The 14,182-nt window shown below is 35.5% G+C and overlaps 2 protein-coding genes across 5 annotated transcripts in view; one reads left to right on the top strand and one right to left on the bottom strand.

Moving 5' to 3' along the window:
- klhl24a (kelch-like family member 24a) overlaps window positions 1-14,182 on the bottom strand; it is an 802,375-nt gene that overhangs the window by 351,482 nt on the left and 436,711 nt on the right. The gene's annotated exons all lie outside the window — the stretch shown is intronic.
- The window catches only part of vwa5b2 (von Willebrand factor A domain containing 5B2), a 50,258-nt gene that overhangs the window by 13,960 nt on the left and 22,116 nt on the right, over window positions 1-14,182 (top strand). For all 4 annotated transcript variants that reach the window (XM_087241293.1, XM_087241292.1, XM_087241295.1 and 1 more), the window contains exons 5-10: window positions 52-209; window positions 6,122-6,253; window positions 7,072-7,196; window positions 7,474-7,650; window positions 10,054-10,164; window positions 11,509-11,711. In XM_087241293.1, the coding sequence (XP_087097419.1) occupies window positions 52-209; window positions 6,122-6,253; window positions 7,072-7,196; window positions 7,474-7,650; window positions 10,054-10,164; window positions 11,509-11,711 (906 nt within the window). The remainder of the gene's footprint in view (window positions 1-51; window positions 210-6,121; window positions 6,254-7,071; window positions 7,197-7,473; window positions 7,651-10,053; window positions 10,165-11,508; window positions 11,712-14,182) is intronic.

Below are 14,182 nucleotides of genomic sequence, written 5' to 3'. Positions count from 1 at the left end.
ATCACAAGTGGAGTAAATTGCTTGAAACCCCACTTGCCGTCTGTCCTTCAGCCCGACGACGTGTTTTGGCAGTGTGTCTGGGAAGCAGGAGAGGATGCTGGGAGTCGGGCAGCAGTGCACACATGCTCTGCTCAACAGCTCTGCCACAAACCTCTCGCCTTATCAGCTCAGCTTCCAGCTGCTGGTTCGAGGAGCCTGTCTGCTGGCCGGTAACATTTATATCCTCTACAGCAGTGGTCACCAAACTTGTTCCTGGAGGGCTGGTGTCCTGCAGATTTTAGCTCCAAACCTAATCAAAACACGCCTGAAGAAGCTAACAAAGGTGTTACTAGGTATACTTGAAACTCCCAGGCAGGTGTGTTGAGGCAAGTTGAAGCTAAACTCTGCAGGGACACCGGCCCTCCAGGATCAAGATTTTACAGCATACAGCAGAAGTTTAACTCTTTTGTGTTTTCAGATCTTGGTGGGGAAAAAAGCAAACAAGAACAAGTTCATTATAAATCAAAGTAAACCAGGCCCGTAGCCAAGGGGGTTCAGGTGGTTGAAAAGACCAAAATCCAGAATTTGTCCCATACATGAGCTTATTAATCTTATTTTGACTGCTTTGCCATCATTAATAGTGAAAATAATCCATTGAAAAATGCTTTAAAACCAAGCGGAATCATCTGTTGGATGCCACTTCAGTGTGACTTCAGCTAATCAGGTTTGGCAAATTCAAACAATTATTTTTCATGGGTCCAACGTCCAACTGTTCAAGAAACCATAAGTGACTTCACCTTTCGCTCTATTGTTTTTAAATAGAAAAAAAATATTTTACAAGCAACTTTTATTCTAAATCTTGGACCTTTATTCTTGAATCAAAAATGACAATAAGTGAAGTTTATTTATAAACAAATTTCAAGAGAAGAACATGCTTACGATTGTTCTCAGCTATTCCAGCATCAGCTCATGACCAATTATCCAATCAGATGATTTCTAACGCACTTTAAATAACCAGAGATTTCCTATCTCAAAATCTTCGTCTTGAAGAACCCCCCACCCAACCCTACTTTCCCTCCTTTTGAAACGGGCAACACGGTGGCAAGTGATTAGCACTGTTGCCTTTGGTTTAAGCTACTTCTAAACCAGACGAGATCTCTGTGCGGAGTTTTGTTTGTTTTCCCCGTGCTCGCGTGGGTTTTCCCCGGTTTCCTCCCACAGTCCAAATAACAAGCACTCTAAACAAAATGAAAACACAAAATTTATACCATAGTCAAGCTTAAAATGGGGGGTCATCGAGATCTACCTGATATCAAACTCCTCTTACGCCCTGCAAACAGGAGGGAGCCCAGAGCTCGAGGATCTCATAAGCTCAGGGCTCTCTCCCGGGACAGCCTGCCAACCAAGCTTATCAATTATCAATGATCAGCTAAGTGTGAACTCTTGAAAAAGGTGTAAAACACCTAAAGTGGCCGTTATTAAAATGTATTTGAATACTAATTTGGCTATTGTTGTTATTATTTTTTTTATATATAAAAAATATATTTTTTGTTGGTTTTAGCATGAGAAAATAAACAATAACCTAAACAGAAAAAAAGAAAGAAAAAAGGTTACAAAGGTCGTTTCAAAACACACAAATAGTCGGACACAACATAATACAATATCATCCAGAAAGCACAAGAGAAATAAATAGAATTAAATATAATAATAATAATTATAATATTAATTTACAGAGAAATGTGTAGGCTCCACAACTTGACTTATGCCAAACCAATCCCATCTATAAAGAGTTACAAGTCAGGAATACTGATATAAAACATAATTGGATTTCAGATGTAAAAAAATGTGTTTAGTTTGTTTGCCATCTCATATCTCATTTCTTCCATGGACAACGCGTAACTTTAGCTCCTAATCCAAATTTCAAAGACAGGCACGTAATCTGAATTCCAATTTTGTAAAATTATTATTTTTACTAATTTCATACACAAAGATACTGCCAGCAATAAATATTTATCTCCTATTTCTGAGGTGTCTCCAAAAATGCCCAATTTTGGCTCTAGTGACAGATCAATCCTGTATGTTATCCATTAATTTTTAAATGCGACCTTCTTGCTGAGAGGCGATTGTGCTACCCACTGCGCCACCGTGCTGCCCTTGTTCAAAACCTATGAGTTTATTTTCATTCTGTTAAACACAAAATAAATTATTCTGGAAAAAATGTTATGAACTAGTAACTATTAACTTATAAAGTGTTTGTTTTTCCTGCTATGGAAGGTAATGGTTACTAGTTTCTAACATTCTTCAAAGTATCTTCTTTTGTGTTCAACAGAAAAACCATAAACTTTTGAAACCACTTGAGGGTGATTAAATAGTGATAAATGTATTTTTGAGGGTGAACTATAGCTTTAAACTGTTTGTTTGGTTATATTAGACATTTGTTGCATATAGAGGTTTTAAGACTACACATGAAGCCATCGATATAATTATATGTGGCTATTAGAAAACATGATTGGGTAAAAAGAGAGTGCTGTAGAAATTGCTGAGAGAGAAAAAGAAACATAACTAGCCTCATTAGGCCTAAATATTAGGCTAAATATTTCACATACTGGGAAACCCCTGATGGATTATTCAATTCAATTCAACTCATTTTTAATTATATAGTGCTTTTACAATGTGGATTGTGTCAAAGCAGCTAAACATGGAAGTTTTAGTAAACTGAAACTGTGTCAGTCCAGATTTCAGAGTTGAAATTCAGTTTAGTTTAATTTTCAAGTCCAAACTCTGAGGAGCAAATCCATCAATGTGTAGCTCCACAAGTCCCAAACAAGCAAGTAAGGTGGCAACACTGGCGAGGAACAAACATCACCAGTTGATGAAAGTGAAGGAAAAAACCTCAAGAGAAACCAGGCTTAGTTGGATAAGGGACTAAGCCGAAGGAAAATGAATGAATAAATGACTGCTAATTATTAAAAAAGATCAAATATTTAAAAATAACTGACCAAAAAAAAACAAAAACAAGATGACAAAAGAAATAGAGAACAGCACAGAAGATCAATATGTGCAATAATCAATATGTGAATGTATAGTACGTTAGATATAAAATAAATGTGAAATGCGGGGGTAAATAAAAATATTAAAATAATTAAACTAAATGTTGAAGTGGCCCCATCCCGAGCTCTTTTCTTAAGCAGGTTACTTTGGTTTATAACCACCATTGCACTGAAGCCTTTTTTTCTCTGTGCTTTTAAAGAGAGCCAGTGCGTTCATGCAGGTCCAGCTTGTGTTCTGAAATAATCCAGTTAGCGTAAACCTTGGCATGGCCATCAGTGATTATGATTGACATCGGTGAGCTTGCCAGAAGGAGCTGAAGCATGTCTGTGAGGGTTTGGTTCAGGCTCCAGGCCACAAAAAATAGAAGAGCGAGATGGAGGCTGGGTGATGGAGAGTACTAAATCACAGATAAAGGTCACTGTGGTTCAACTCTAATGGACATTGAGAAGGACAAATACAGGAGAATTAGGAGAGAGTGAGGCATAAAATAACACAGTAAAACACATTTAAAGATTTCCACACATGCTTGCATGACAAAAGGTTTTGCACACATAGTACTACATGAAGAAAAGAGCTGAAACTGAACCATGGTAATATTATTAATTCAGATTTTTACTGTAAACAGTAAAAAAAAAAAAATCTGTTAATTAACAGATTCTGTGTTCTGTGAATTGCATTATGGGATGTTGATCTCTGCTCTGTCGACTTTTGATGTTGAAAATTCAACTGCACAGTTTTAACAAAGTGACATTTATTGATAGTTTAGTAGTTTGAAATAATATAATGAATAAGAATTAATATACAAATAAATAAATCTGTAAAATTACAGAAAATGTTCTGGCAGTTAATTACAAGGATTTTGTACCATAATATTTAACGCCAACCCAGACAATATACCACTTTAAACCGTTTAAAATTGTCAATCAGTCACCTTTTCAAACTATTCAAGGTTAAAAGTTTGAAGGAAGATCCCTTAACATTATTCAAAAGAATAAATAAATGTGGGACAATAAAAAAATTAAAACATGAATATCAAAATACGGAAAACTGCTAGTTTACGGATATTTTTTTACATTCATTCATTTTCTTTTCGGCTTAGTCTCTTTATTAATCTGGGGTTGCCACAGCAGAATGAACCACCAACTTATCCAGCACATGTTTTACACAGCGGATGCCCTTCCAGCTGCAACCCATCACTTAGAAACACATATACACTCTCATTCACACACATACACTACAGACAATTTAGCTTACCCAATTCACCTGTACCTCATGTCTTTGGACTGTGGGGGAAACCGGAGCACCCGGAGGAAACCCACGCGAACACGTGGAGAACATGCAAACTCCACCCAAAAGGTCAACTAACCCAGCAGGGGCTCGAACCAGCAACCTTCTTGCTGTGAGGTGACAGTATTATATGTGTGTGTGATAGTGTCAAAGATAATACCATAACTGCATTGTCATTCAAAAGCATTTGAAGCATATTAAAATGCAGTTTAAATGTCCTGTAATTAAAATGATAAAAAGACATTTAATAGATATGCGTGTCATTTATTTGATGCGAAAATGAGTTTATACAATGGTTCAATAAACCAGAGATCATTGTAGAGTACATAATGTAATCTGTTTTAACAATGGAAATTGCAAAGTAATTAAAGTAAGTAAAAAGTAAAGACAGGGCAAATTATTTTTGCATATCAGAGTGACACTGCAGTGTTTTCAGCCTGATCTCGTACGGAAATGTAACTATTTTATATTTTGTCAGTTTAGTGGCTAATTTGTACGAGTTTAGTCATGTGAAAATGTATGATTTTAAAAAGGAGGCGTGGCACCCAACCCCACCCCTAAACACAATCGTCATTGGGGGTGAGCAAATCATACTAAATTTGTATGAAAGAGATCGTATGAATTCATACAAATTAGATACTAAATCAAAAGTTACAAATTGTGGTAAGATTGTGTTGATGTTTCAATAATAAATAAATCTGTTTCTGAACAAATAATTGAGAAAACGATTCAATAATGTATTCATAAGGGCAGACATATGCCTGTTTTCTAAATGATTCAGCTGCTTGAAAGAATCATTTGAATGATTCCATCAATCCCTCACTAGGAAGGGACTTGGTGCCACCGACAACAGGGGCAGTTCAAATATTTTATTTTAGATCTGCTTTTAAGTGATTGTTTATTTTATTTAGCATTGTTTGCTGTTTTCTCTGTTGCGATGCTTGCTTATAAAACACTTCCAGAAAGCTGCTTTTTAGGCACTATAGCAAAGAAATAGATCATTTTTATTACATAACTATTCAATTAAATTAATTCATTAATTAAAAACAGACCCCAACTTTTGAAATGCTGTAGGATTTATCCAACGTAGGCTAATTATGAAAACATAGTGTATATACATTTTTGGGGATCGCGAATTATGTAGCCAGAAGAACGTATGGCTGCATTTCGTTTTAAAACAGCTACGAGGAGTAATGACCTCGTTCCTTTCCATGCTTACGGCTGGCTTTATATGGATGGCTTTCCCTGTTACCAATTTGTCCAGTTAGCTTGCCATATACATTGCCGGACTTGAGACACAGAAAGGACTCACGAGAGAAATTTGAGATCTAAAGAAACCTAAACAGCAGCCTCTGGTGAGCTCGCGAAAACAAAAACTGCAAAAAAAAAAAAAAAAACTACCTCCTGGGACATATTTGGTGCTCTCCAGAAATGTATATATCAGTACATTTTCAGAATGAGCCTGGGTTGGATTTATCAGAATAATACAGAAAATCTAAATAATAAACTGATTATAAAGTCAATGCATTCATCTAAAGATTGATTGCTAACCTACTTCTTAACGCATCTAGATTTTTCTGTGAAATGTCTGACTGAAATGTTATGAATTAAAAAGTCATCTTCACTGCACCCAGATAAATCTTCTCGTGTGAATCTGTTTTATCATATCTTTGGTTCCCCGAGGCTCAGATGTCAAAGAGTCCAATCTGCATGATATTCTTTCATAGCAACTAATCAAATCAGAGCTAAAATGGCATGCGTTCAGGCTCTGTAACCCTTTCCTATTCTGTATCTGTGCTTTCAGGTCTGGAAAGTCCCACTCATGCCCTGCGTGCGGATGCTGATCCCAGCGCAAAGTCTGCATCTGCAACCTACATCACACTGGCCGAGGAGCATCAGTGTGACCGACATCTGGAAATAATACTACACCTTAGTGGTGAGAGACCATATTTACATACTGCACATCTATTGTACTGCATGAATAGCTCTAGTACAGTTGAAGTCAGAATTATTAGCTTGTATAACTTGTGTAGTCTGTGTTAGGTTATGTGTAGTCAACTATATAGGATACTGTGTATTTATAGTTAGATTACCGCTTTATTAAGTTAACTATACATGTAGCACAGTGGTCCTGCAAAACATCACATTTATTTTCTCCATTTAATGTCCACACATGTAGTAGAATAACAAAAAAAGCTTGACCAACAGAATGACCAAAACCTCAACAGGTTTTAACCCCAGCTATGTCATCATAGATTTTGTTTCTCCTGCTCAAATCATTCTACAAAATGTGTGTGTGTGTGTGAATGTGTGTGTGTGTGTGCAAGTTTTACAGCTAATGCAAATGCATGTTTTATAGCATTACAAACAGCGGAATGCTTTCAGCAATAAAACAATTGACTCTTTTAACTGGAAAATGGCATTTACTTTACTTGCATTTCCAAATTGTGCATTGCAGTTTCCCTTATTTGTTTTCAGTCACCATTTTTACCTGAATCGGTAAAGGCACAATATGTCAGTTTTATAAAGGATGCTATACCAAAAGATATTTATGCATTCACACAACATTAGTTATGTAAACCAAAACTGCAACTAAATTACCAAAATAACTTAAGATCACTGTGCAAAAATTAGTCGACCCAAATTCAGATGTTAAGGAAAAATATGAAATAGAATTTTAATAAAGAGAAAAAAAAAATCAAGAAATCCATAAAAAATATCCAAACTCACACTCAAATCTCCTGTTGGCTGCAGAGTCTCACAGCCCATTGGTCATCCTAGAAAGAGGCCGGCTTACCTTTAGAGAATACGAGCAGCAGATCCGGGCTCGGCGGGATTTCATTCGCTGTGCCCGAAAGGAGGCGGAGTCTGAGAAGAGAGTAAGGATATTGGTATTTAACACTCCTGATTATCATTTGCAGTATTTTTTAGTTACTGGTGTGTACACACACTCAAAAATTGCTGTTTGTTTAAACTACTTTTTTAAATTGAGCTGAAACAACACACTTCTTGCTGTGTTTTTTTCTTATTGTTTTATGTTCAATCCACTTAAATTTGTAAAAACTAATGAGCTAACTTAATTCCTTCATGTTGTCCCAAAACAAATCAATTGAATGGAACCCAACCTTATAGTCTATATGAATGTGCTTTCCACAGCTGGAGTTTGTGCGGAGACGCTATCATAAGGATCTGCTCTTGAACCCCGTCCTGATGTTAAACTTCTGCCCCGACCTGCTGTCCGAACCAACAGAACTGCAGCAGGCCAGCAGAGAGCTCATCTTCCTCATTGACAACAGCAATACAATGACACAGCACAACATCAACAAGATCAAGGTTCTGCAGACACTATACAGCACAATGACATGTGTTTTTTGTCAACATTTGAGAAAACTGGTGTTAGACAATTAATGGTTAAGGCCTTTTTATTTAATAACGTGAAAACTTTCATTACTTATTATATATCATTTTATTACTTATCTTGTAAAAAAAAAGACTTATTACCAATTTAACATAAATTTTCCTCAACAGTAGAACCTAATACTGTATACACTGCTGCTGTTTGTTCAAACTACTTATTTATAATTGGCTGAAACAACACAATTATGGAGTTTTTATAAGGGAAAACTTGTTTTATGTTCAATCCACTTAAACGAGTAAAAACTAATAAGTTGACTTAATTCCTTCATGTTGTCCCAACACAAATCAATTGTGTAGAACTCAGCATTTTTTTAACAGTGTAGTTTGATGCAGGTCAGTAGGTGATGCAAACACAGTTTTTGCTTAGTTGTAAATATAGAACATGATAGTAACACTTCACTTGCATAAGACACCTTTATAATCATGACATACGAAGGACATTTTATGCATGTACGAAAGCTGTAATAACACTATCATACTGTACACCTTGCGCAATAAGGCACAAGACGTGTTTGACGTGATGTTGCTATTTTTAGACCATGCAGCGCAACCCTAATTTTCACATTATGCGCCACGTTGTTTAAATAAAAAATCCATTTGCACTACTTTGTGGACTGATGGGTGTTCTTGGTCTATAAAGGAGGTATGTTAAGGCTCATGTTAGTGCGTTACTATTTTGAGAAACTGAATTAGACTGCGCTGTTGACAAAGTAAAAGCAGGTCTAAAGACAAGGCAGAGCGTGTTAGTTATGTGCCTGTGCATGTTCAAACGCTTAATACACAAAAATACAGAATTAAAATGTTACAAAAATTATTACTAAAAATAAAAACACTACCTCCATGCCACCTTCATGCCCGGGGGGCTTTTTCAGTTTATTTATTACAATTAGCATTTTTATTATATGTTATTATTAGTAGTAGTATTATTTATTATATGCATATTTATATTTGTTTTAATAAAAACAAGTTTAGATTTGTCCACCTGTCAGGTTTTGGAGACGTATGCATCACCATATGGGACATAAGAATGAGACGTGTGTTTGGATATAACTCAGTTTTATTTTTCCTGTTTCATCATCGTCATTTATTCGTTTGCTGGAAATTAGAACTGAATTCAAAAATAGTTTTGAAATAAATCTTTGCACTTAACAAACAAAATTAAATGTATAGCTTCATGGATGTCTTCAGTGGAGTGAGTTTCCATCATTTCCTTACCACACGAAAGTAAAGGTGTAAAGAGTAAAAGTAAAGTAAAGGGAAAGTAAAGAGGCCAAATGGAGGAGGCTCGTTCTTTATCCTCGTGCTTCAGATGCTCTGTTTAACTGTTTTCTTGCTAGTGAAGCATTCAGTTTTTCCATTCACAAAGTCCGCCATATAAATAGCAAATGCATCATGGTGCGATGCTACTGACTATTAAAGGAAATGGGAGATTAGACTCTGATTTGTTTAATGCACATTATGCTCATAACACACCCATAAGTCAAAAAGAGAATAAGCACCCTGTTAGACCATGCGCCAGGGCGCAAAGCGTATTTTTCCATCCTTAAAATAGCAAAAGTGGATTCAGACATGCCCATAATGCTTTTGCGACATGTGCCTTAGACTTTGCACCTGAACCATTAAAATAGAGCCTAAACTGTCATTTGTTTGGTTGTTATTTTTAATGTATTGATGAGATAGTCTGAGATTACTTCGTTTGAAAACTTTAAATAAACAAATACATGATGACCTGTTTTTGTCTGTCATGACAACTTGACATTACCAAGACAACAAAATTTGTCATAAATGATGAGGCCTTATAATTGTTATGGATAATTTTCTGATCATCTTTTTAAAGTAAATTTGTCATTGAAATTCCTCAGTGAAAGTGTCAATAGTCAAATTAATGTATAATATATTATGATTTAATGACTTTTAATGACACATTCTATTTGTACAAATGTAGCTGAGACCAAGAAAAATATTAAGGCGCTGTTATAAATTTCATTACACAAAAAAATAACAGCTTTATGACAGTCATGTTTATAACAGATTTATGACAAGTTATATTGTCTTGTAATTTCAAGTTGTCATGTCAAAGACAGTGATTCATAGACTAGTTTACATTTATGACGTGTCATCATCATGATTCTAAAGTTTCATGACAATCTTATAAACAAGTAAACTGTTCAACAGCGGTTTGGATTAATCAGCCTGTTTTTCCTGACTCTCATTAACAGGCAGTTTTGTCCACCTATAAAAATATGAAGTAAAGACCATCACAGGATGGCATTCCACTCTGAACATGCAGTATATTCAAACTGAAAATGTCTTTGACAGGAGGGGATGTTGGTGGCCATCAAGAGTCTGCCGACACGCACCATGTTGAACATCGCTGGCATTTGCTCTACAGTCAGGCCTCTTTTTAACACCAGCAAGACTTGCACAGATGTGAGTGTTTTTCCACACTCTTTTTAGTTAGCAATGCTGCATTTTTTTCAGGAGTCACTGAGGTGAAGACAATACAGGCTCTGGATGCGTGCGAGATTGGTTGATGTTTACCAGTGAGCGACCTGTGGTGATAAAAATCTCTGTCCAGGTCAGCACTACTGGTTGCCATGACGCTGCAATATCAGGTTCAAGCAGATCCAAGGTCTGGCAGGACAGAGTGTTTTAAAACACAGAGAGCCATATGGCACTGCCATGCATTTTACAGCACGCAATCATCAAAAACAAACTTGCTTTGCTTAATTATGCAACACTGCTCTCCACATTTCCATCACACAGGGCAGTTTTCTCTAGTTCTCCAATTATTCCATGTCACACTTATTTAAATTGAAGGAGATGAAGAGGTGAATCACTTTTCCAAATGATTCATTAGATTAACTTTTTGTGTTTACTGAAATGTTTGTATATGTTAATTTTAAATATGTATTGTTTAAAAAATTTTGGCATAATTTAAACAGCTTTTTCCAGAACATGAATAAAAATCCAAGATCTTTTTTAATTTTATAGAGGGGATCTCTTTTCATTATTCCATAAATCGAAAATATAGCTGATTGGTATGTTTTTGTGAATAAAATATTGTATAAAGTCTAGCAAACAACAAATGGACAAACATTTGCTCTCTAACCTTCAGAATATAGATTATCTAGAATAGAAAATAGAAATAAAACTGAAAGTTTGATGCATGCAAATACATCAACTGTAAAGATTTATGGCTAAAAAAATTAAAACATTTTGAGAAAATTGGAGGGATTTCAAGAATAAAGATAAATATAGAAATATAGATAAATTATAGAATATAGATGAATATAGGTTTTTAAATAATAAAATATAGAATTAAAAGTGCTTATATTATATTCAATATTTTATATTTATTATATTTAGAGAAATTGGAGGGATTTAAACATATGCATTGTTTAAAATATACAGATACAAATAGATAAACTTTAAAAAAGTAAATAATTTTATTTATTAATTAATATTTTAAAAGTTTTTTTCAATAGACAACATGACATGAAAAGCCAAATAGACTGAATTCCCAATTTTGGGCTTTATGGATGATGACAGTACTTTTCATCATTATTACTATTATTATTATTATTATTATTATTGTTATTGTTATTGTTATTATTATTAGATTAATGCTTAAAATAATAGGGAGATAACCCACATATTGTTGTATACATTTTATATGAACACATCTTTCAAATCTTGGTGCTTTTCCTAAACACAGCATACTGTACATAAAGGCTAAAGTGACTGGCCTTATGTCCGTTTGTTGTTCCTCAGGTCACTGTGACTCAGGCACTGGAGTTCATCCAGAAGCTGCGCTCGGATCATGGCACTGTTAACCTGTGGTCCGCTCTGTCCTGGGTTTATCGGCAGCCCATCCACCGCAGCTGCCCACGACAACTCTTTATCATCATGGATGGAAACCTCAGCAATGTCGGACGTGTGATAGAGCTGGTCAGGAGGAACGCCTGTAACGTCAGGTAAAAACTGTATTGAGAACTTGAAGCAAGGTAACATACTGTATGTAAAGTAAAATTTGAATGCTGTAAAGCAGGGGTGCCTAATCCTGTTCCTGGAAATCTGCCTTCCTGCAGAGTTCAGCTCTAACCCTGATCAAAAGCAACTAAACCAACAAAGTAGGATCTGGAGGAGTACGTGGTAATTAAAGACAGGTGCGTTTGATCAAGGTTGCAGCTGAACTCTACAGAATAGTAGATCTCTAGAAACGGGATTAGGCACTCCTGCTGTGAAGCTTCATAAAACATGGCTTTCATGGCTGACAGAACTTTTATGAGTTCCTTTTGTTAAAATGAAAGGTAAATGTGATGAAATTCAAGATCCAAGATTCAAGTACTTTCAGTCACATCCATATTTTTAGGAAATGCTAACAATTAAAGTAATTGAAATCAGTGTCAAATAGTTATTTTATAATTTTGTGAATCTTCACAGAGTAAAGTGGCGGTCCCAATGCACTTTTCTCCCCATAGACTTTCATTCATACACATGCGTCAGAAACGTGTTGCAAAGTTCAAGCTTGGTGAACTCTGCCCCGCGAAAATCGCATAACGTGGCTGCATGAGACCAATCAAAGATTTAAACATGACCTCTCAATATAGAAATTTTAAATATGGACCAATCGCTTGCTTTTTATGTCTAATTGTCTTTTTTAATCCCACCCCTTTTCGCAGTGCCGTACGACAGAATTTCGCACGCTCAAACTCTAGTGTGACTGTAGCTGCACGATTCTAGCAAAAACAAGCATAACAATTTTTTGCTTAAAATTAGGATTATGATTTTCTCAGGATTCTGTAGATGTAAATTTAAGGTTAATATGAGTAGGCTATTATTATTGTTTTTTTCTCAAACGTATGGTGAAACAACATTAATAATATGAGGCTTGTGTGTAGGTCTACTGTTGATTAAAATGCTAAATTTTGTATAGACTTTGAATGGTGGACTTGAATAGACTTTAAATTGGTCCTGGTTGTTAATTCACAGTAAATTGACGACATCAGAATACAACTATTCATAGTTCTGAAGTTGAATTATTATGTTGAGACATATGCTTGTCATTTGTCATTGACAACATTACTAGACCAATTTTTTTAAAGAAAATATATATATATACACATGCTAATCTACATTGGCCGAGAGAGCTTGATGCTCTGCAATTTAAGAAAGCACATGCAATTACAAAAAAAAAAAAAAAAAAAACAGCAAATAAAGATACGATCTTCATCAATTTGACAGCTCACGTTGCAAATTCTCACAACACAAACAACTGAATAAACGCACCGCAATGTTTCGCGCAGCGGATGCCCTTCCAGCTGCAACCCATCTCTGTGGAACATCCATTCACACTCATACACTACGGACAATTTAGCCCACCCAATTCACCTGTACCGCATGTCTTTGGACTATGGCGAATCCGGAGCACCCGGAGGAAACCCACGCGAACGCAGGGAGAACATGCAAACTCCACACAGAATCACCAACTGAACCAGCGCCTTTCTTGCTGTGTGGCGACAGCACTACCTACTGCACCACTGCATCGCCTGATTTTATTACTTCTATAATGAAATTACATTTTTACTGATATTAAGTTTTAGCAATTCTGTCACATTCTTTTAAGATTTGTATTAGTTCACACACAGTTGAAGTCAGAATTATTAATAATTTTGACTTCAACTGTGTGTGTATGTGTGTGTGTGTATATATATATATATATATATATATATATATATATATATATATATATATATATATATAAAAATTTTTTCAAACCAACTTCATTTTTTATTTCAGTTAGTTGCCTTGACTAATCGACTATTATTTTTTAATGACAACAAAGACACTTCAGTAAACACTTTCAAGAAGCTAAACTTCTTAAACTTCTTGAAACCAATTCTAAATTCATTCATTCATTCATTTTACTTTAGCTTAGTCCCTTATTTGTAGGCCCAAATGGAATCTGCGCACACAGAATTCCGCAGATTTTCCGCAGAATTTTGCTGATTTCTGCAGATTTTTAGCCCATTATTAATTCTGCTTATTTACTTAAGTGCATGTGTAAATCTGAATGTATTCAGTTTTTATTCAGTAATTTATTACTTTTTATTTAATATATTAAGGTTTTAGTTATGATACTCCGCTGGATACTCTCAAAATACTCTCAGCAGAAAACCGCAGATTTTTACCAAAATTCTCTGCAGAAATAGCAAAAAATGTCCGCAGATTCCGTCTGGCTCTACTTATTTGTCAGGGGTCGCCACAACGGAATGAACCACCAACTATTCTAGCATATGTTTTACGCAGTGGATGCCCTCCCGGCTGCAACCCATTACTGGAGAAACATACTGTAGACTGCATGTGTTTGGACTTGTGGGGGAAACCAGAGCACCCGCAACATGCAAACTCCATGCAGAAATGCCAACTGGTCTAGCCGGGACTT

This window comes from Danio rerio, chromosome 2 (genome assembly GCF_052040795.2).
Source record: "Danio rerio strain M-AB ecotype USA chromosome 2, GRCz13ab, whole genome shotgun sequence".
NCBI classification, from domain to species: domain Eukaryota; kingdom Metazoa; phylum Chordata; class Actinopteri; order Cypriniformes; family Danionidae; genus Danio; species Danio rerio.
Note: the sequence above shows the minus strand (reverse complement) of the source record. Positions and strands in the feature narration are given on the sequence as shown.